The sequence below is a fragment of the Phyllostomus hastatus genome, unplaced genomic scaffold (genome assembly GCF_019186645.2).
Source record: "Phyllostomus hastatus isolate PE091 unplaced genomic scaffold, TTU_PhHast_1.1 phas_scaffold_78, whole genome shotgun sequence".
Classification (NCBI taxonomy): domain Eukaryota; kingdom Metazoa; phylum Chordata; class Mammalia; order Chiroptera; family Phyllostomidae; genus Phyllostomus; species Phyllostomus hastatus.
In genome coordinates this window covers 88,065,520-88,088,569 of record NW_025334041.1, presented here as the reverse complement: position 1 = coordinate 88,088,569, position 23,050 = coordinate 88,065,520, and the positions used below count along the sequence as shown (strand labels likewise).

Here is a 23,050-nt window from a genome sequence, read left to right as displayed (position 1 = left end):
AACCAGAATTTCTGACAACTGTTTCCATAAAATCATAGTTTCCCTGTATCACAACTGACTGATTCTAACACACTTTCTACTCCAATGGCCTGCTTAAGAAACAAGTATCTGTATTCAATACATTGTCCGGATCTGAAGCCATTCTTGGCTACATTTGTACCTAATTTTCAAAGCTGTATTTACAAATAATGCCAATCCACTCTGAAGAGCTAAACAGAACCAATTTTTAATCTACAGGGTGTTATAAAAACCAATCAACTTGCCATACCTCCTAATTCCAGGAATGTAAACCATAATTCAAACATCAATTTTCCTCTTAACATATTCTACTTTACTAAAATGAATTCTCATACTGCAACTATGAACACGAAGAAAATTATACTTAAAATAATATTAAAAGACAAAACCTCATTATTTAGTATTAGATTAATAGTCTATAATTCTAGCCTTAAAAATATCTATAGCTATAACATCTCCAACTTATTAATTCCCAAAGAGATTAATAAAAGGTGTAATTAACATCTAAACTTAGAGCAGGCTGTCATTTGGAACAAACTGTTAACAATAACTCTACCAGAGTCAAACAGACCAACCCCTCACCCTTTATGGTTCTGACTAAGGTTAATGAGCACAATTTGTCATAAATTTTCCAGTAACTCTGAAAATCTGAATTGAACAAAATGACTACTTTTTTCCTAACACTATAAAAACAGAATAAAAGCTGGAGTTGTTTTATTTAGAACCCAGCACAGTGTTTGGCAATGGAAATGTCATTAAGTATATGTGAAATGAATAAACAATAAATAAGCAACCCAATGCACTACTACTATTTAGTTTCTTATTATGTGCTAAGTATTTAAAATTACATATAATAAAATGGAATACACTCAAACTGTTTTTTATTTCTACTAATAAACACTGAAAGAACTATTCACCTAAGAATTTCCAATTTAACAGGCTATAGAGTTGGACTTTTACAAACCTATAATTTGGCTTATGATTTTCTATAATTGCAAATATTTCTTTATGAAATTAGAAACATACAGAAATGCTAGTTAAAAGTTTCTCTGCAATAAATAAGGCCACAGGTACACTCCACTTAATTTTAATAACATTTCTCTCTCTCATAAAGAAGTTGCTTTTTTAAAAAGCCAAAAATCTCAATGGAGAAAAAAAGAATGAAATAACTACAAATGTTCTTCCACTTCGAGAGCTGTCTGACATCTGAGCCAGAAGACTTTCTGCATCTACCAGTGACTTCCTCTTCATCTGTCATAGAAAGAGTTCAACATGCTTTACAAAATCCATTACATTTTAAGACCATTTCCAATATCAGCTACCATAAATCAAGAAATCCATTTATTCAAGGTTACTTATGGAAAATTAATCACACAGAAAATTTTAACAACTTCTTTTTCAAAAATTAAAGTGCCTTACTGTACTTGGCATTCCTATACATGATGTGGATTCAAAGACTGAAAGCATTAAGGGAATATAATGAAAATTCATAGGCTAACCCCTAAAAAGTAATTTTAATATTAGAATTATCTGTAACAAATATTTCAGAAAAAAATAAATCAGAATATAAACACAACATAGTATCATTTGAATTTCTCCTCTGCTTAAGTAGCATTATGTTGCTCCAAACACCTGCATATACAGTACTTGGAATCCTCAGAAATGTAATCAAACAGTCTAGAAAAGTGAGACCAACAGAACGGTGGGCACTATGCATCAGAAATACAACTCGTGAATTTTTCTAGTCCTAGTGATTTCTAAAACCTATGTTCCTACTTTCGAGGCCAAGTTTATTCAAAAGAAAAGAATAAACAGGTCAGCTACACGACATTTACAGCCTTTATTGATAGGATACAGCCATTATGCCAAAATTCAGCCATCAGTATACAACCTCATTTCCCATCTATAATTAATGAGAAATATTTTACTTTAAATGAGACACAGAGACAAAGTGACAAATATCAAAGTATAACCTTAAAGTCTTAAATTCACACTTCAAATATCAAAAGAAGCAATTTCCAATATCATGAAAACATGATGAAGTAACTACACAGAAAAAAAAGTCATTTCACTCTTTTTTTTGTACATAGTGAAAACAGATGTATTTTAACGTCAGCCTTCAGAAAGCATACTTCATAAAGTCATTCATTTAAAATAGACAAATGTTTACAAAGAACATTTAACTTAAATTTCATAGTTGCTTATAAAATGGTACTTGAAAAGTGACCTATATAAGGAAATAAGAGTCTAGTCAAGAGAGATGGTAAACTATAAATATAAAATATACCACAATGTTAAAATCTCACAGTGTTCTATAGAAAAATCAATAAAGATAACTTAATCCTTCTGGGGGAGAATGTATTTAGCATTACAAATTTAAATGTAAATTTTATATATGAATTCAATAAGGAATACATTTAAACTACACATTGCCACATAATCATATATTTTGTGTAAAACAATAAAAACGAAATACTTTTTGAACATGTGTATATCAAAACCAAAAGGTTATTTTTTACTTTTTCCTTTATTGGCAACTTTGGATGCATTTTTAGGTTTTGGTTCCCAGAGAGCATTTTTTACAAATCTTGAAGCTGCGCCTCTGTCCAGCTTGGCAGCCTTTTTCTTGTCTGTGATTTCCTTGACTCTGTTCATGTACACTCTGATTCTTTCCTAAAAGATAAAAAGGAAGAAGAAAAGCAACAGGTTTACTAAGCTGTTCACCGGCAGTGAGTTTCACTGTACTGCACTTCAGTTAGATCCAGCAGACACGCGTCCACTGCCTACTGAGTGGAGCTGCGCGTGCAAGCGAGTAGCGTAAACGTGCTCCCTGCACTCCTGGGGTTCACAGCCTAGGGAAATACAGACGTTAAAAGTCATTTCAAAAGTGTTCTGAGTGTTTCAAAGGAGGGAAAACTATATATACTAAGACATCTCTACAGAGATAAACATTGAATTGTTTACATGTTCTTTAATTTAGCATTAACCTAAATCCGCATATTAGCTCTTATTTACCTGAAGTCTATAATCTAAAATAGAGCTCTCATATACTTGCAACATACAAACTAAACTCCCCTAAAAATTTTCTAAACAGAAACTGGGTGAGGCAGGATTGATTTTTTTATATATATTACCTTGGAGTGTCACAATTAAAATAAGCAGAATGAAAATATAAAATCTTTTATTTGATATCACAGTTTTGATTGATAAGCACAAATTTTCTAATGACATATACAGTTCTAATCGAACAGGCTGCCATACCATTAAACTCTCCTGAGCTCATTAATCAGAATGAAGGGCTATTCTATATTTCAATTGGAGAAATAAAGGTAATGAGAGCTATAAAATAACAGAGTAAATGATTGATCACTGCTTAAAAGCAAGTTTCATTAAAATAATCAAAATAGTGACATTACCATACACACAAAAATGCAGAACCTCAGAATCTTTTAATTGTAAAAGACTGACAACTCTGCCCAAAATCTTCCATGGCCCACTACTTCTCTCAGAGTAAAAGCCAAAGTCCTCACAATACACACCCTCTCCGCCCCGCAAAGGACCCAAAGCAGAACATCCACAGAGCCACTCCTTCTCTCCCTTCCTTCCAGTTCAGTCAAATGTTAACCTCGGTAACAGGCCTACCCACACCATTTACAATGGTATTCCTACCCAGACACGCCAACCCCCCTACAGCGTACTGCTTATTTTTTCCTGTAACATATACTCTAATATCCCCTAACATATTACATATTCATCTGTATTTATTATGTTTGTTTGTTTGTTTGTTTTATTATGGTGCCTCCTTCCACTAGATGGTCTGCCATCTGCGACTGGGCAGGGATATTTAAAGGCTTTATTCACTGAGTAATTGCCTCACTTGAAAATAATTCCTGGCTCCTACCAGGCACATAAATATTTGTTGAATGAATAAATTCACTATTTTCAATGCCTTCCCCTATTCATGATATCTCTTACACACTAACTCTGTGATCAATTAGTGATGTCTGCCACAAGGCCAGAAAAGCAGAAAAGGTTTATATATTCTTTTTATTTGTCAACCCTTGTCCAGAATATGAATGTACCCCTCCATAAAGTGGGTTCTGAGGGAGAAAGACAGATGATTTTTATCTTTTTCCAATGACAAGACCAAGTATTGAAATACTCCCCAAAACTTTGTTATTAACTTTGTTATATAACTTTGTTAAAGAAGAGAGAAATTTTACAAATGTAAAGTCTCAATAACTTTGTGTTAAAAAGAGAAATTTTACAAATGTAAAGTCTATATTAGAAAGTTGAAAACAGATGACACACTGCGAACTTCTTAGGATTTCAAGTCAGTATCACTACTCAGAACAAGATCTGTGTACCATATTGCTTTATATTTTGCTTTAAGTATTGTTTCACAATGTCTACACTTTAAAATAAATTTTTCCCAAGAACTTTAAAAGAAGAAAATATCTTAGTCCACACATTAACAAAATGAAGACAACAGATCTGGTTTATTTTTTTAAACATAAATGACCAAGTACTTTACTGTTATACACACTTTACTAAGTTGTATATGACATACACATCAAGTACTATAAGACTTAAGGACAATAATACAGTATCAAGTGTATTCACACATATATTTAACCTTATATTTTATAAACACAAAGAATAAATTATTATTCTTATGCATAAAGCCAAGTCAAGAAGGTAACCATCAGTTTGATTTCTAATTTTTCTCTTTTAAATTGGATTATTTGATTTAATTTTTGAAGTCAGCAAAAACTAAGTTACCAGACCTTATATACGGTACTTATACATCCAAATGGAATACAAAGACAAACCTAGAAGATTTATTATAGGTTGTAAATATGTCACTAATGCAGAATTACTGGACAGTACACATACAACTGGTGCCAAAAAAGCTTTTAGCTTTGTTGCTGAACTGGATTCTTTACTGCTGAGAAAATGAATTAATGGAAGAATTGAAAAGGTGGGGGAGAAACTTTCCCGTCTTTGCTAGTAAATCAGCTAGAATACACTTTTAAGAATTGTGTAAGAGTTTTAGAAAAGGGGGGCAATTGTAGAGATGAACAGGATTTCAAGAATTTATAAGAAAAATAATATGGAAGTTATAAATAATTACTAGAATCATGACATATTTTTTCCATCAGAGATTTATATAATATATGGAAAACCAATTCTCTGACAGAGATAAGAAAAAGAAAAATTAAAGACATGATGAAATCTGACTCACTTTCACAACTTCAACTCAAATAATTTAATTCTCCACAGTTAGTATGATAAAGGTACCACGACTTTAACTTCAGGAATACTACAACAGACATGTAAAGTAAAAAAAAATCCACTGAATCTTACCAATTCCTGCTTTACTGGATGTTCCTTAGGATTAACTCCCTGAGTTGCCAAATAAACTACAAGAGAAAGATTTTTTCATGAAATAAAATGGTGTATATATTAATTAAGAGCATTAATCAAAAAAACTTTAGTGACTCACAAAAAAGAAATGTCACACAAATGATTGATTAAATCCTAAATTATTCAACCTCTATGTAATAATAAATATGTGCATGACTCCTGGGCATTTGGTATTCTGACTCAAAAGAAATAAATATCTGACTATTAAAATTGTCATAAAGTATAATTGTATATAAACTGCTAACATTTAAAAAATAAATCACCCTTGACTCAATAAATAATTAGCTTTCTAATTAACTACGAAGTAATATACATACCCCAAAACATTGAATTTAATGTGTAAGCAGAAACTAAATCCACTTTTGCTTGTTCAAGTGGGTCCAACTATTAAAAAGAGAGAGAAAAGAAATTCAAACTCTGAGAACCGTCACATATTTTAAACTTTCATCAAACACAATGTATCAAAGAAACATTTTTTTTTTACTTCTTATAATCCAATAACCAAATGATCTGGAAATAATTTGCAAAAAAAAGTTTTGTTAGCCAGTGAATTTTGTCCACAAACTTTCAATTCAGGGTACCATCTTTAGTTAGACAAGGAATGTGTATAATCCAAGAAAAATTCTTTTGAATTATTTTAATTTCAGAAGTTACGATCTGGGCTTTGTATGTCAAAAGTAATTTATCAATATAAACATTGTACATGATGCATTTATGTATAAGAAGCAGGCTAAAATGCTTAGGCGATACCAAAGACAGAAGAAACATAATGAGATTTGTTTTAGACTGTCAAAGTCAATTTACTTTTTTTGTCCTATAGGGTTTCCAGAACTCTGATAACATCATTGTAATACTTAAAGGTCAAATATAGAGTCTGTGGAAAAGAATGCTGTGAGTGGTCCTTTCTTTTTCTTTCCCAAACCAAGTCAAAATAAAATATAGCTAAGAGGTATTTCCTAAGATTGGAGTTTTATTTTATCCCCTAAAAATACTCAAACACTTATAAAATTAAAATAAAGGGGGAAAGGACTATGCATATATCATTAATCTATCTCTTAACACAGCACTCTGTTTTAGGAATTACATCTTTAGAAATTACATTTGTAAAGTACCTTCTGCAACAACTCATTTCTAGAAACAGACATCATGGTCTTCAGCATGTCATCTACAGCACCAATGGAATTCTCAAATGTTGATAAATACTCATGAATTTCTGCTGGATAGTCTTCATTAATTTCCTCTTCTGCCATTATGACCAACTGGAAAAAAGTAAATTCTTAGAATCCATGCTGGAGATAGATATTGCTCTTTAGGTTACCAAAAACAAACAAAAAAACACATTGGAGACAGAGATTGCTCTTTAAAGGTTACCAAAAAAAAATCAATACCATGTACTTCAAAAGTACTAAAAATGTTAAAACCTGAAGATAATTAAACAAATTTTAGAATATAATCCTTGAGCAACTACATCTAAAATTCCCCTCTTCTTAATCTGTTTGGGAAGGTGGGGCAGGTGGAGAACAGGAAACAGATGCACCCAACTTTACTAATGCTACATATATCAAACTCAAAACGCTTTTCAAAAACTGAACACATGACTACCAAACATGGAATGTAAATAGTCAAAATCCTACATTTAAAAAACTTCCTCTTATCTCTAGCCAGGTAACTCAGTTGGTTAGAGCATCATCCCAATACACCAAGACTGCAGGTTCAATCCCCAGTCAGAGCACATACAAGAATCAACCGATGAATGCATAAATAAGTGGAACAACAAATTGATGTTTCTCTCTGTCTCTCTCTCTCTCTCTGTCTTTCTCTCCCTTCTCCCCCACCTCTCTCTCTAAAATAAATAAATAAAATTTTTGTAAAACTTTCTGTTGAAGTATATCCCCTAATGCTTGCTGAAAAAATAATAAGTAAAGCTCTTTTTTTTTCTTGAAGAATATATATATTTTAGCCCTCCTAAATTTAGGTGTTGATCTAGCACCATGGTATATTAAACTAAAAAATGAGAAATCCTAGGTCTGAAGTAATCTTATGACTATTTATCACTAAAATCATTTTAAGCCTCTCTCTCTATATATATTCCTTAAGCTTCTCTAAAATATTAAGAAATTCAAAGAGTCCATAAATCACATAAAGCAGAAAAGAGGAAACTGGGGAGAAATAAACTATATGGTTTTCATTTAAACTAGAGCATACCTTGACAGCCCATTCTTTTAAAATTCACATTTAATCATAATATTTAATATCTATGTGAGAAAAAGCAAAATCAACATCAATGTACTTCATATGGTATCTAAGACCAAATTTCAGAAACAATTCTAAGCCATACATACCATGTTTAGATTTAAAAATTTTTTTTCATTAGCTGAAAATACCTCTTTCATATGACACAGCTAAAGAGAACAACAAGAATGTGGTAAAGCAGCACAGTGCACAGCAAAATTAAAGTAAAAAGACTCAGGCTTTCCATCCTGCTTGATCACTGACTTTGTCACCTTCGACAGATCACTGAATCTCTCTGGACCTCAAATACCTCATCCATAAAATGGTCTAATGACCTGTAAAGGACCCTTATAGTTCTAAGTGTTATAACTATGTAATTTAAGTTTAAAAAGTACTATTTGAATTTTAGCCGCAATATATCAACACTTCTATTCCACAAGTATATATTCCACTGAGACATCTGGGTTCACTTACAAAGAAAGCGAACAGCATCTGACTATCACTACTTGCACTGTAAAGTTACCATCCAACTGCTGTGCAACCAGCAATCGGGCAAAGAACTGTGATAAAAGGAAAGCACACAGGAAAGAATTGTGACTTCTATTTCAAAAGGCTAACTGAAAACATGTATTTGCCTCTCATCCCTCCCCAAAACCTCCCCAAAATGATAGAAGAAATATAAAAATAAGTCCATAGTAGCACTGAAAACCAAAAAGGGCACATACCAATCAGCAAGGGATATACTGCAAATATAGAAGATTCAGTATTTCTTCTCTTTATGTAAAACCATAAACTAATAAATTTGAAAATATGAATAAAAAGAATGAAGTGCTGGGAAAAAAAAGAATCAATTACCAAAAATAATCTAAAAGAAGTATATAAACAAATAGATAATTAACCATAAGGAAAAAATTTAAAGGAAGTCAAAGATCCACCCTCCAAAAGGGATCCAAATCTAAAAGATATTAGAGGTGATTTCTTCCAAACCTTCGAGAAATAGTTAATTCTTATGGTATTTAACTGGTTAAGAAAACAGGAAAAGATGGAAAACTCAGACACCTATTTCATAACATACACAAAAATAAACTCCAGATGAATGCAAAAGGTAAATGAATAAACATATTAAAAGATTATATAAAATATTTATATAATCCAAATGAAACCCAAATGCTATAAAATGAAATGGCTGACAGACTTAACTACATAAAAACTAAAAAACTATGTTAAAAGTTAAAAGAAACAACCTGGGAGAAAATATTTGCCAGAATATAACAAAGGATTAGTTAGATTATATTGAGTTCCTAAAAAGCATTAAACAAATTGAAATAATGAAGATATCACCAATCAGATTGGTAATAATTTTAAAGATCATCCAAGTTCAATGTTAGCAAGGGCATATACTGAAGGTAGGATATACATTGGTACAGATTTTTTAAGTGCACATTCCCTTTGACTCAGGAAATCCTCTTAAGAATCTAGCCTACAGAAATCCTTGTATGCATGCATACAAATTTATCTGAATGGACTCTTCAAACTCTTCTCTGAATTTCCCCTACTTTTCTTGCATCAATTTTCCCCTCTGCTGAATCACCATTACCCATAAATCTTAAAGCATTTTATTTCTCCATCTTAGACAAGAAACAAAAGAAACATCTTGATTTCATATCCCCCTTCAGCTAAAGCTCCATTTTCTATCTTCCTTTTAGAACTTCTCAAAAGAGTTGCTTACACTAATAATCCAATTCCTCTCCTTCCATCCTTTCCTGACGCTAATTCAAACAGGCCCCAACTTCTCACTCAAACTTGCTCTTGTCAAGGTCACCCACTCTCAGCCCCATCGTTAAGTTTAATGGTCAGTTCTCGTCATTTGACTTCACGGACCCTTCTTTTGGTTTCCAAGGCATCACATATTTTTTGGTTTCCCTCCTACCTCACTGGCTGCTTTCTTGGTGTCTTTTGCTGGATCCTTCTCATATCCTCAGCCTCTTAACCTTGAAGTGTTCCAAGGGCTGTCCTTGATTCTCTTTTCTTTTCTAATTTACTCCCTAAATTAGCTCTGTGCTTTAAATTGTGTCAATAAACTGATGACTCTCAGGTTTGTATCCCCAGCCCTGACCTCCCCACTGAATTCCAAATCTGCATTCCCAACTGCTTACTCAATACCTCTGGTTAAACAGGAATAGATTCTCAAGCATAATGTGCTCAAAGCCAAATTCCTAATCTTGCCTACCCTAGCCTTCCCCACCTCATTTCATGGTAACTTCATCTTTCCAATTGTTCAGCCCTAAAAATTTCAGAGAGGTCCTGAATTCTTTTCTCTCTCACCCTATCTTTAAATATCTTCAGAATCTAACCTCATCCTACCACCTCTACTGCTACCACCCTGATCCAATCCAGTCCAAGCCATTGCTGGGCTTTCCCTAGATTATTGCCATAGCCTCTTAAATGACCTCCTTGGTTCCAGTCCAGTAGTTTAAAATCAAGAAAAAGCAGAGTGGTCACTCCAAATCTATGTCAAACCTCTGCTTGGAAACTTCCAAAGGCCTACCACCTCACTTACAGTGTAAGACAAAGCCCAACACAATTTGCCCTCCCTGCATCCTTCTGGGACCTCAGCTCCTCCCACTCTAACCCTTGCTTGTGCCCCACCAGAAAGGATGGCATCATTGCTCCTCCCCATCACAGCAGGTAGGCCCCTACCTCAGGGCCTTTGTACTTCTTCTCACCTTCACAGAATCTCCTGCTTCTCCTTTCTGCCCCCCACCCAGCAAGAGCTTCAGAGCACCTGCCGGAGCTTTACTCCAGTGTCACCTACTGGTAAACCTTCCCTGACCACCCTCTTTTAAAATGCATGCCCCTGCACTCCCTATGTCCTTCTCTACCTTACAGTCCTCAATAACACTTGACATATTTATTTTATTCATTTATTCCCAGCCCACCTCAAAAGACAGTAACTACATGAGAACAGAATTTTTTGTGCTTCATTTTGTGCTAGCAAAGCACTACGTGGCAGTCAATAAACATTTGTTGAATAAATAACCAATAACAAAATACTGGAAAAAACCTATTCATCAATAGGAAAACAGCTAAATGAATTATAGCACATCCACTAAAACAATATTAAAAATAAGCCAGCTCATAAAGGTTCATTTGGACAAATCCCAGCAGAACAGCATGGAGCACAAGGTTGAAACTTTGCCTGATGTCTGTAAGAAGGTCACAGGCAAGGATGAATGTTGGTTTTGAATTCCCAGAGTTTTAGTTGTAAATAAAAATGACTAAATAAAATAATGTTCACAGTAAAAAAAAGAAAAGAAAGAAGTAAATATTTATGTAGTAACACATAATGCGAAGTGGTGAAAAATGTCATAGAACATTGTATGTAACATGTAATGTAACATGTAACATTGTATGTAACACGTCATTTGTTTTTAAAAACCTGTACCTGTAGATATGTAAAAAGATTTGAAGGAAACATAAAATATTGACATTTGCTCTGAGAAGAGGCAGGGATTAGGGAGTAGAATCAAAGCAGACCATTTTTTTAAACTCTTCATTCTTCATTGCTTAAGTTTGTCACTTCATAAGGCATGTTAAATTTGTAATAAAAAATAATCATTAAATTTAAATAAAGGGACATTCTAATAAATATTTTGGCTTTTAACAAACAATGCAAGTATGAAAACATCAAAAAAAGGCCTTTATTTAAACATAATTTTTTTCATCCAATTCTTCTATTAGAAAATATTTTCCTCTCTAGAATCAAAATGGGGATTTTTTTCCTGCAATTATTCCCTGTCCCTAAGCCCCAATAAACAAGTAGTTATACATTATTTAATGGGTTAGGGTGAACACTGAAAGCAAGGCAGTAATTAAGAATAATTACTCTCATTAAATCTGAACTGAACCACTTGCCCTTTACCTAACTAAAAAAAAATGGCAAGGCAGACTAAAAGATAAAAGTTCTTCTATGACCAGAGATTCCCCCCAAATCAAATGATTTTTTTTCTAACATCTTATATGGACAGTTCCTGAATGCCACAGGAAAAGCTGCAGGAGGGAACCACAGGAATTTCCCTCTGTTCCCTTTGCTGCTGGGAGCCCAGGATGAAGCAGCGTATGGTCTTAGCAGCAACCGCAGACATTTGAACACTGCCTACAAGCCAGGCACTGTTCTAAGGACACCACACACATTAACTCATCCACTCCTCACAGACAGGAAACTGAGTTTCATTCAATAACTTGCCCAAGGTTGCACATGGTAAAACATACAAAGAAGAGAAAGAGGGAAAAAACTCACCTCTGCTCCTCACTCCTCTATGGGGTTCTGAGTAATCCGCACCCCTCCACCTACTCCTTCTAAAGCCTGACTGCAGAGGTGAAAACCAGGAGAGGGCATGAGGGCATGTGCTTCTCTTCATCCCTCAATAAGGTCTGCTTGAGGCTAAGAGGCAGAGAAGGGGAAACCCTGCCCAGTAATCCCTACAGGATGCTGTCACTCCTTCACTCCTCTCCCTGGTTATGAAGCCACAACACCCACAGGAGAAAAGGAAGGATGTACGGCATCACGCACAGAACTGAAGTTATCCCCTTCCTCCCCCTGGATTCTCTACTTCAGGGAGGCCAGTCCAGCCAGGAACCTGGGAGTCACCCCTCACTCCTTTCTCAGGCCCCAAGTCCAATTGGTCTCATCAATAAGGCTGCCTTAATCTCCTACCACCACAAGCTTCCCTCCTTCTCACTAAATATTTTTGAGAGCTTTTGAGTAGTCTTCCTACTATCAATTTTTTTCCACTGTCAATTTTAGAATGTTACAAAATATTATTTTTCTATAAAGATACTCTGGCCATTGTATGCCCCTGCTTAAAATTCTGCAACTGCCCCCCACCATCAGAAAGATAAATTCCAAACCCCACAGGAATGGATGCCAAGCCCATTTTGATTGTGACCCTTGCTTGTCTGACTAACCCCATCTTTCATGGCTCCCCTCTTCCAATCCTAAGGTCACAGCCATGATGGCAGTTGTCCAAATATGCCATGCTCACTACTAAATATGCCTCTAATCTTTCACCCTCTGCATGCCACCCTCCCATTCTGTCTGGAAAAACAATGTCACTTAAAACAGCATCTGGTAGTATCTGTTGATTTACTTGACTTCCCTTTGACTGTAAGCAACTTGAGGGGTGGTGTCACATTGATGTTTTATCACCAGTGGCTACACACAGAACGATTCTGTGCCTGTGTACCCAGGACAGCCCAATTTACAACTGTTGTTTTAGCCTGCCATCTTGCTCAGCTCCCCACCTCTCAGGAGCCCCGGTCTGAGAAATTCATTATGTGCTAACTCTAAGTAGGTCCTCTGACTCTTAGCGCCAGAGCCCACCCCATTCTGTCAGAGAACAGGAGTCAGGGGAGCTGCTGGTGCCAGCCAGAGATCAACTAGACAGCAGAACCAGTAGGAGATACATATGAAGAGATTTATTACAAGAAACTGTTTTATGCAATTGTGGGGGCTGGCTAAGGAACTCCAAAATCTGCAGGTCAGGCCTTCAAGGAAGGGCCAGCTGAACTCTAGGTTACAAGCTGAAGCTGCTGTCCACATGAGGAGTCTCCCTTCTGTCAGGGAAGTCTCAGCTCTGCTTCTAAAGCCTTTCCACTGATTGAGTCCGTTGAATTAGCTAGAATAATCTGCCTAATTTAAAGGTAACTGATTATGGATTTTAACCACACCTACAAATACCTGTACAGCAACACCTGGACTGATGTTTCACTGAATATCTGGGAACAGCACTCTAGCCCCGCTGGAGTGTCCCCCATCAGGAAGACCATCGCACCCTTCAAGACACCAGAACTACAAGAAAGGTTTACTCCTGGCATCTCAAATTGCTTTCTGACAGCATTTTCCCATAGCAACTTTGTATTCTTGAATGTCAGGTTCCCAAGTAATAAAACTAGATTTCAAATTCCAGCTAACAAATATGAAAGAAATCACAACTTTTTTTTCAAAATACCATTTTGCAACCCCTAATGAAATGGTAAATGCAGGCAATGCTCACAACAGATAAAAGGAAGATGGAGAAGTCACAGCAGAGTAGTGAGGACAACGCTACCTGAACACACGGATCTATCTTCACGTCACCAGGAGTTGGATACACACATATTAAGAACCTCCTGATGGGAAACAATACGATGTACACAGCATCATCTGTGTAGCATTTCCAGCTTCCCAAAAGAGTTGAATCTGAACTTAATTGAGCCTTTCAAGCTAACTTCCATTTTACAGGAAACATGGAGAATAGTTAAAATCACCAGAAAGCAGAGAGACCAATCTAGAATGAGAAATACTCTGTAGGACAATTGACGTGGTTTCTGTAACAAGTAAATGGCATGAAGAAAAAATAAAGAAAAGAAAAAGGTGGTAGAGAAAGAAGAGATAAAGGAGACTTAGGAGATATAACAAGTAAATGGAATGTATAGATCTTGTCTGGATCTTGATTCAGATAAAGTAAGTGTACAAAGATAGTTTTGAGAGAAAGATGAACATGGATAGAGTATTAGAAAACACCAAGAAATTACTGATAATTTTGTCATCTATGGAAATAGCATTATAGTTATATCAGAAAAGTGTCCCTGTGTAAAAATTACATAATGTCTTGAATTTGCTTTTAAAAAAAAAAAGCTAGTCTTCATGGATTAATTACACTTTGAGAACAAGGATAACAAGCCTATATACTTTACTTCTATAGTGAAATAAGGTAGATTAGATAGCTAATTCACAAATTAACTTTTAGAATACAATTTCGTTCATTAACTGGGGGCACCTAAACCTGAAGTATAGTCTAGGATACTTCAGCAGCTCTATCACTTCTCATCTCAATCCCAATGTAATTGAAGGTGAGGGGAAGGCAGGTGACCCAGTGCTACGATATCTGTGACAGTTGCTAAACAAAACTCATGAAAACACAACAGGTCCTGTGGCTTCAAATGAGGTTTGTGTTTCTAACGTTTCCAACAAAGGCTGACATTTCAGGGTGTCTATAATTATTCTACAAATATTATCACAAATTTTCTTCTAAAACAAAATCCTAAAGTCTTGCATATTTACCTGGCTCTTATAAAAACATATGCATGAGAAAATAAATTTAAAAACCAGCAAAGTTTGAAGTCAAATGAAAAACTAGGGGGAAATATTTGCAATATAAATGCAGATAAAAGGAGCCCCTACAAATCAACTTAAAAAAAAAACCTACAACCCAAAAGAAAAATGAACAAAGAAAACCTGCAGTTCACAAATAAAGAAATCCAGATGACCAACAAGCATAAAGTTATTCCATCTTACTTGTAGTTAAAAAAACATAAATCAACAAAACAAGATGCAATTTTTCATGTCAAACACACAAAAATTAAAAAGATTGATACTACCCAGTATGAGCAAAGGTGAGGAGAAACAGCCTCTCATCCACTATTAATTGGAGTGTAAACTGAGCATTTTTGTGGGGCAATTTGGTACTATGCTTCAAAATTACATATGGACAAATTCTTTGACCTTGCAATTTTACTTATCAAAATATATACTTTCACACAAGATAATCTTCAAGGACATCCACTGCAACACTCTTTAAACACTGAAACTTTAAAGAGGGGAATAACCTATGTGCCCACTGACAAGGACTGGTTGAATAAATTATGATATATTCAATCAGTAAGAAATTGCAGCACTTAAAAGTATGAAGTAGAGTAGAGAGTCCTAGGATATGTTGATGTGAACAAAAGTTGAAGAACTGGATACGTATTTGAGTGGGGAAGCATACTTGTATACGCATGTAAGTCTTCCTCAGGGCTCCAGCTCCTGGGGACCCTATGAATGAGTGATGTCCACAAAGTCCTGTCCTCAACTGCCCTTTTTCAACTCCTACAGACCCGTGCCTGCCTATGGCTTCTTTTATGGAGCCCACTCATCTCAGGTTTGGTCTTCCCCTTTTTCCTACTGCCTATTTTTCCCAACATTATTATCTTTTCCAAAGGGTGTGCCCAAAGTAGGACAGCTTCAGTTTTGTCACTTTCACCTCCAGAGATGTTTCGGGCTTAATTTGCTCTAGGACCCACTTGTTTGTCTTTCCAGTGGTCCAATGTATCCACAGAACTCTCCTCCAACATATTTCAAGTGAATCAATTTTCCTGATACTATCAGCCTTCTTCATTGATAGAAGAGAATGGGTGTAACTAAAGGAATTGTCAGGAAGCTGAAAGAGGACCCAGGCGAGGTCAGGCCACTGAGACATGATTCAGTTGAAGTTGGGTAACATTAATTTGTGACTTTTGTGAATTTCTTTAGCAAAGTTCAATAGGCCTAGGAGAAAAATGGTTACCCAAAAGAGGATTTGGCTAGTGGGCACAAAGAGAAGGAAGGGAAAAAGAATCTTTTAAACAGCTGACTAGGAGGAATGGCCTTGAAGAGAGAGAGGCTTTTTCCTCTGCTTGGAATACCCTCTCCCCTATCTTCTGGGCCTAGAGAAACCTCTTAATCCTTTAAAACCCAATCAAATGCATCCTCCTCTAAAAAGGTTTCCACATCTTCCTCTTTGCTCCCAAGGTTCTCCAGACTTAGTAGATATCACATATCCATCAATAATACTCCTTGTGTCTCTTGATAAATCCAGAGGTATCAATCGTTATTTTACTTGCTATATCAGCTGTATTGACAAACTAGAACACAACACTTCACCCTGAATTCCACAACACCAGACTCTCAAAATCATCCTTGTCCCTCACTAGCTGTTCATTATGTTTCTTTGCTAGTTCATCGCCTCAAATTTATGGAGTCTAAAATTGCCTAAGGATTCAGGTCCTCTACTGCTTCTCTTTTCTGTTTACATTCACTCCTTGGAGTGATTGTCCCCAGTTTCACAACTTTACATACCAAATGTTCTCTGATAACTCCCAGATGTTTTTTTCCAGCAATGACCTCCCTACTGGACTCCAGACTTAACTCCCACTCAACATTTCCCCTTGGATGACTAAGAGACATCTCAAACCTAACACGTCATAACTGAACTAATGTTCCCCCACACGCCTGATCCTCTCATAGTTTTCCACTTCTCAGTTAATGGCAATTCCATCCATCTAGTTGCTCAAGCCCAAACCCTTGACAATCATCTTACACTTACAACCCACAGTCAATCCATAAACAAATCTATTAGCTTTACCTATGAAATACATCCAAAATGGAACTGCTAGTAACCACATTCACTTCTTTCATCCTGTGAAGCCACTACCATCTCATCTGAATTATTACAATACCTTCCTAATTAGTCTCCTGGATTTCACCTTCTACACTCTCTAACAATGTTGTTCTTAAGGCAGCGAGAGTGATCCTGTTAAAAATCTGAATTAGATCATACCCCTTCCTCTGCTCAGAAATTTCCACTGGTTATTCAACCACAGGCAGGATTCATGTACTATATTTGTATCTCTACACGACTAACAATGTCTTGCCACATAGTAGGTACTTAGTAACTATTTGTTAACTGACGAAAATGAAAGTAAATTGGAACCAAATTTTGGAGAATCTTAGTATCACATTAGAGCTTAGACTTATAAATATTAGGAAGTCACCACATGGATCAAAAAGAAAAAAATATGTAATCTACATTCTGGGCCTCTTTCCATCCCTACTCCAAGTAGAGTCACACATAATTACCGGTATGAACTAAGTGAGAACAAAGCCAACATATAATTTTTTTGGAACTAAAGACACATCTGCACATATTGCACCAGAATTCTGTTAGTGTAATGATTTTGTTGCACTGAATCATCTTAGAAAATAATAACATACAATCTCAATAAATACTTCTGTCTTTGGCAGACAGGCCATGGTAGTGTTACTTGTAAATCTCCTTCAAACTTACAGTAAACCTCTGAGAAAAGATAGACTTCATCCTTTTAAAGGTATTAACCTCTAAAACCAAATTTATCACAAAGTCTGATAACAGAATGATATAAATTACAAAGAGGTTGCTAAAGATTGAGATCACATCAGATAACAATGAATTTACTTCTATTGTTTAATTCTAATGATTAATTTGATGTATTTTCAAAATTATACAGCAGCAAAATTACCTTCTAAAACCATGAAATTTGCTTATCACATTTTTTCATCTCTAAAATAATCATATCAGTATACAGGACTATTGTGTAGATTAAGTGAATATAGGTAAAAGCTATTAGAACAATGATGGCCCAATAAGCACCAATACATTAGTAATATTAGTTATTATTTTAGTGAAGTGAAAATAATCAAATACCTTAATCCAATGTGAACTATTTAGAGGCACACTAGAATGGTCAACTGTTTGGAAAGAGCAGCTGAGATAACACACATAAAGAGCCATGTAAAAAGTCGTGAAAAACCATCACCTCTGTACCATAATACACACAATACAGCTATTTGAAGTCAGCAATAACATATTTTGACTGAAAATTGTTTTATTATTAAAAAATCATTTTTCGCATCATCATTTTCTTTCAACAAACGAGATTTATCATTTCAAACAATCACAAGCAGTTCTCTGAGTTTCACCAGCAGTTATCTAGTTATTTTCAGATCCAACATCAACATGCGGTGAAGTCTCAGGTTCTATCTACTACCAGACAGTACAAATTAGGTTAACACGTGGATAGCAAACAGCTCATTGGGATAGCTACGTCTTCATCAAGCCAAACCCGAACATCAGTCAACAAATAGGAAGATGTTAAAGATCTTTTCAAACAGCAAACAGAAATTTTAATCACACTGAGCCATAACGTAAAACCATTATCTTGCGATTATCCACTACAGCAGAGGTGTCAAACTCATTTTCCCCCGGGGCCACATCGGCCTCCACGTTGCCTTCAAAGGGCCAAATGTAATTTTAGGACTGTGTTAATGTAACTACTCCTCCGTTACCGACAAGGAGCTCTACATTTGGCCCTTTGAAGGCAACCGCGAGGCTGATGTGGCCCCCCGTGAAAACGAGTTTGACACCACTGCACTAGGTTTCAGCTGAAGGTCGAAATTAGCCCACTCTCTTGGGTGAGCTAACAGAGCATGGGCAGTTCCCGATCATGAATTTGAATGATACAAGTGGGAGGCACAGGCAAGTGACTCCCCTGCAGCTCTTCCTTTTGCCTTTTTCCCTTAAACAAAGATTAAAGGCAGCTGAAAATTAATTGTGAAGTCATGTGTTTATAATTCTCCGCCTTCCAATATTTGAGGGGTGGAGCTAAGAAGAGTGTAAAAAGCGAAAGGCTGGGCCCAGAGAGACGTGAGAGGGCCAAGTAATCCCAGACCTAGAAGTCGCCCAGGACAAGTAAAATGAGGGTCCCACACAGTGCTCGCTCCAACGCTCAGCTGAGCGAGCTCGCATTTGCAGAACGCTGTGAGGCCCGACCTCGCTCCTCACAGCCAGCCGGAGGATGAAAGGGGTACCCCAGCACAGGAGAAGACGACTTATGCAGAGAACGAGAAAAACGTAAAACCCAGCTTCTAATAATACCTCACTGGCCTTCCACTCGCGTCTCCCGGAAAGCAGTCCGGCGGCGGTGACGTCAAGGAGGCGCCCGCTCTGCTTGCCTTGTCAGCGCCGCTCTGTGATGACCTCACGCTGTTTGCCCCGCCCCGCCGCTGCCAGCACCGCCCCTCCGTTCCTTTTCCCTCCGCTTTCCAAGGCTACTTGTTCTAAAGGGCCTCTGGCTAACGTAGTGGAAGGAGCTTGAGATGAGACGCTGGGCTACTTTCTCTAGATTTGTATTTGGCTAAAGCCCCTAATACAGGTTGAGCTTGTTTAACTAGAAAAAATATGTTCTTTATTTCAGCTTTGTTCAGGTTTTTACTTTCACCAAAGCTCATCCCAGGACCATGGTTCCTACTACATTCCCATCGTCTCCTTCAAAGTGAGTCTCGGAAAAGCTGCTTCCCAAATTATCTGTAGTGAACGACAAGTTCTTTATTTTTCCAATCCATCGCTAAGAGATGCTTTTGTAAAATGCAGTAAAAATGGACTACTTGAAAGAAGCAAAATATTTCAGTAAACTGAACATGAAAAAGAGCAGAAATTGTACATATTGTTCATTTAAAGTGTAGTAAGCAGTTAAGCACCATTTTTACATTCCTAACCCTTTATTCCGCAATCGTAATTTACTTAACAAAAAGCTTTGAACAAACACCCTGTATGTCAAAACCTAAAGTTTTTTAAGTAGCAAATGAGTTATCTTCTGGTTCATTATTCTAACCTAGCCAGATTACAGTAGCTTCTAATAGAAGGCAATGTATCTAAACTGTTCCTCTGTTTTGTTTTGTTTTTAATTTTTATTTACTGACTTTCAGAGAGAGTTGGGAGGGAGAGAGAGAAAAACATTAATTTGTCGTTCTGCTTACTCGCGTATGTATGCATCCGTTGGTTGCTTCTTGTATGTGCCCTGACAGGAGACCTGAAACCTTGGCATATTGGGATGACACTACCCCTGAGCTAGCCAGCCAGGGCAAAATTAAATTATCTTCTGATGAAAACAATGAATTCAAGATTTTATACAATTCCTGGCTGGCGTAGCTCAGTGGATTGAGCGCGGGCTGCAAACCAAAGTATTGCAGGTTTAATTCCCAGTCAGGGCACATGCTTGGGTTGCAGGCCATGGCGCCCAGCAACCGCACATTGATGTTTCTCTCTCTCTCTTTCTCCCTCCCTTCCTTCTCTAAAAATAAATAAATAAAATCTTTTAAAAATATTTTATACGTTGCTAGGCTCACAGTCACCAAGCCAATTTAAAATATCACAAGGTGCAATGTGATCCTACTGCACCTGACTAGCACACAATTCACACCTCGTGGGAGACCTCCTGGGACTCAACATGTGAGTTCAACAACATCCAAACTAATCCATACCCTATTCAAGAAACTCGGTTTAACAATCACAGCTATTACAGCAAGGTCAAGTTGCCATAAAAGTATATAAATGATTATTCTCAACTTCTGCACTCATCTCAGATAAAGAACAGACAGATCATGAGCAGTTCATGGACTGACACCACTCCACAGACCACAGAAGGTGCACTGTCCTTGAAAGTTGGGTAACTAACCTTACCATTAAGAATGTCAAAGACTCTTAATACTCTTCATGGTATTAAAGACTGAAATACCACCTAGAATAAATCAGAGCCTGAGAGATTGCCCTACACCAAGATGATACTGAGGCTTTAAGGCAAAATGTCACATCTTTTCATCACTTGGGTCCTTCAGGAAACAAATGTGGAAATAGAGTTAGGAATATAAGAGGTTTATGGGGATGGTCATTAAAAGATAAAAAGGGAGGAAGCAGGACTGGGCAAACAGCCTCAGACCAGGGTGAACATCTCACAGGTCTTAGCCAATCCACAGGTAAGCTCTAAAGCAGAGTGCCCCATAGAGGAGACTACACTGGGCAGAAACAGTGAGGCAATGGTACCGCCCTCTATGTTCAGTCATTGGCAAGGTCATGGCTCAGCTTAAAAACAGAGGCAGAGGCTAAAGGTGCTACCAGCTGGAGGCTGCCAACCAATAGCACTTCTACAACCGAATGGTAAACTCTTTCTTAAAGGAGATCTGATGGGCACACCTCCTCAGCTGCTGTACACTGGCCATCTGCACTACGGTAGCACCACAACCCCATGATTTGTTAAACAAATATTTACTGAGTTCCCATTATGTGCCAGACTCTATTCTACATGTTACATGTACAGGAGTGAAAAAAGCGCCTCCCTTAATGGAACTTACATTCAAATTTCCCACTGGGAATACCGCCCTCTCTTCCCCGCCCCCTCCACTTTACTCTCCCATTCTCTGTCTTCACTGCACTTTTTTCTCTTATAACACCTGATTTCAACATTTAAACCTTCCTGGTTCATGCATGAGTATTGCTTAGATCCCCTAACAAGCAATAGGGAGAGAAAAGTCAGCCAGTGGAATCTAGAGAAACCAAATTCATAGATACAGAGAAAAGATTGATGGTTGCCAGATGTGTGGGGGGAGGGGGGTAATAGGGCAGGGCGGGGGAGGGGGCAAAACTGGTGAGGGGGTCAAAAGGTACAAACTTCCAGTTACAAAACTTCCAGTCATGGGGATGTAATGCACAGCATGGTGACTATAGTTTTAAAAAACTGTACTGCATATTTAAGAGTTGCTAAGAGAACAGATCTTAAAAGTTGTCATCACAAGAAAAAAAATTGTAACTATGCCAACTGATGGACATTGATTAAATTTATAGTACTAATAATTTTGTAATATATGAGGGGGGAGGCCCAACAATGGAATTTATTTATTAAAAATTATGTATTTATTCTTACATATTTAAACTTCAGTCACCTTCAAAATACCCTCTATTTGTAGCAAGACTTTTTCCCACTGCTCAGAACAGTTTCTGAACTCCTTGATTTTGGTACTTTTTAGTGATTCTGCAGGGGTGTGTTTTTGGTTTTTTGTTTTTGTGGTTTTTTTGTTTTTTTGTGTTTTTTTCACATCTCCCACAGCAGCAAAATATTTTCCTTTGTGAACTTTTTTCATCTGGGGAGACAAAAAAAATCATTTGGGCTGAGATCAGGTGAACAGGGAGGGTGGGGCATGGTAGGGCAGGATAGGGTTTTGGTGATGCCATTTTTGATCAAAAACTGCTGAACACTGAGGGTGGTGTGGGCAGGTGTACTGGTAAATCACCCATCATAAAATGGGTGATTTTGAAAAAGCCTTCAAAAAAATTCACTGAAGCTTAATGCAGCCTCTCACCACAATGCCAGCTGGCACACTGATACAAATGGGTTCCTAGAACACTCACCCAGCGGGGGAAGCCTGTACTACAAAGGGCCCACACTCCAGAAGATAATTTTGGTTTTTGAGGGTCCCCCTTGCATTATATCAAATCATTATGTTGTATACCTTAAGTTAATATAATGTTGTATGTCAATTATATCTCAATATAACTAGGAGAAAAGAAGTTATCCAAAACCTCAGGTCACAGGGAGAGAAAATACCTCCCAAGAGCATTTCAAAACCACTGCATTATGCTACTTCAAGTTTCTGTTACTCCATTCCACATTAGGAAGCTGAATTCACCCCAAAGTACCAGTAAATACTCCAACCCTTGGCTGCAATGAAAAAGAGTGAATATGTAACAATAGAGCTGGCATTGGAAGTGGAAGATAAAAGCACTGATCACATTCCCAGTGCAGATTATTTCCTTCCCCTTGATTATGTTAAATTACAGATGATGGTGGGAGACACTATAGAAGCTCACAGGGCAAGCAAGCTCTGTGACCCTAGGCAAGTTATTTAACCTCCCTGATCCTCAGTTTTCTCACCTGGGAAATA

General features: G+C 36.8%; 1 protein-coding gene across 1 annotated transcript; it reads right to left on the bottom strand.

Annotated features, from left to right (window-relative positions):
- Positions 1-1,834: 1,834 nt before the first annotated feature.
- Positions 1,835-19,284, bottom strand: C1D (C1D nuclear receptor corepressor). The gene is made up of 5 exons (XM_045828109.1): positions 19,212-19,284; positions 6,558-6,704; positions 5,763-5,829; positions 5,386-5,441; positions 1,835-2,691 (listed from the first exon to the last, which is right to left on the bottom strand). The coding sequence occupies exons 2-5, from the start codon at positions 6,693-6,695 to the stop codon at positions 2,527-2,529; spliced, it is 426 nt and encodes a 141-aa protein (XP_045684065.1). The 5' UTR covers positions 6,696-6,704; positions 19,212-19,284; the 3' UTR covers positions 1,835-2,526.
- Positions 19,285-23,050: the final 3,766 nt, after the last annotated feature.

Bases quoted from the DNA above. Each gene is read 5' to 3' on its own strand.
- C1D (XM_045828109.1), bottom strand. From the start codon at position 6,695: ATGGCAGAAGAGGAAATTAATGAAGACTATCCAGCAGAAATTCATGAG. The intron at 5,442-5,762 runs GTATGTATATTA...TTTCTCTTGTAG, and splicing joins ATTAAATTCAATGTTTTGGG to TTTATTTGGCAACTCAGGGA. The intron at 2,692-5,385 runs GTAAGATTCAGT...TTTATCTTTTAG, and splicing joins ATCCAGTAAAGCAGGAATTG to GAAAGAATCAGAGTGTACAT.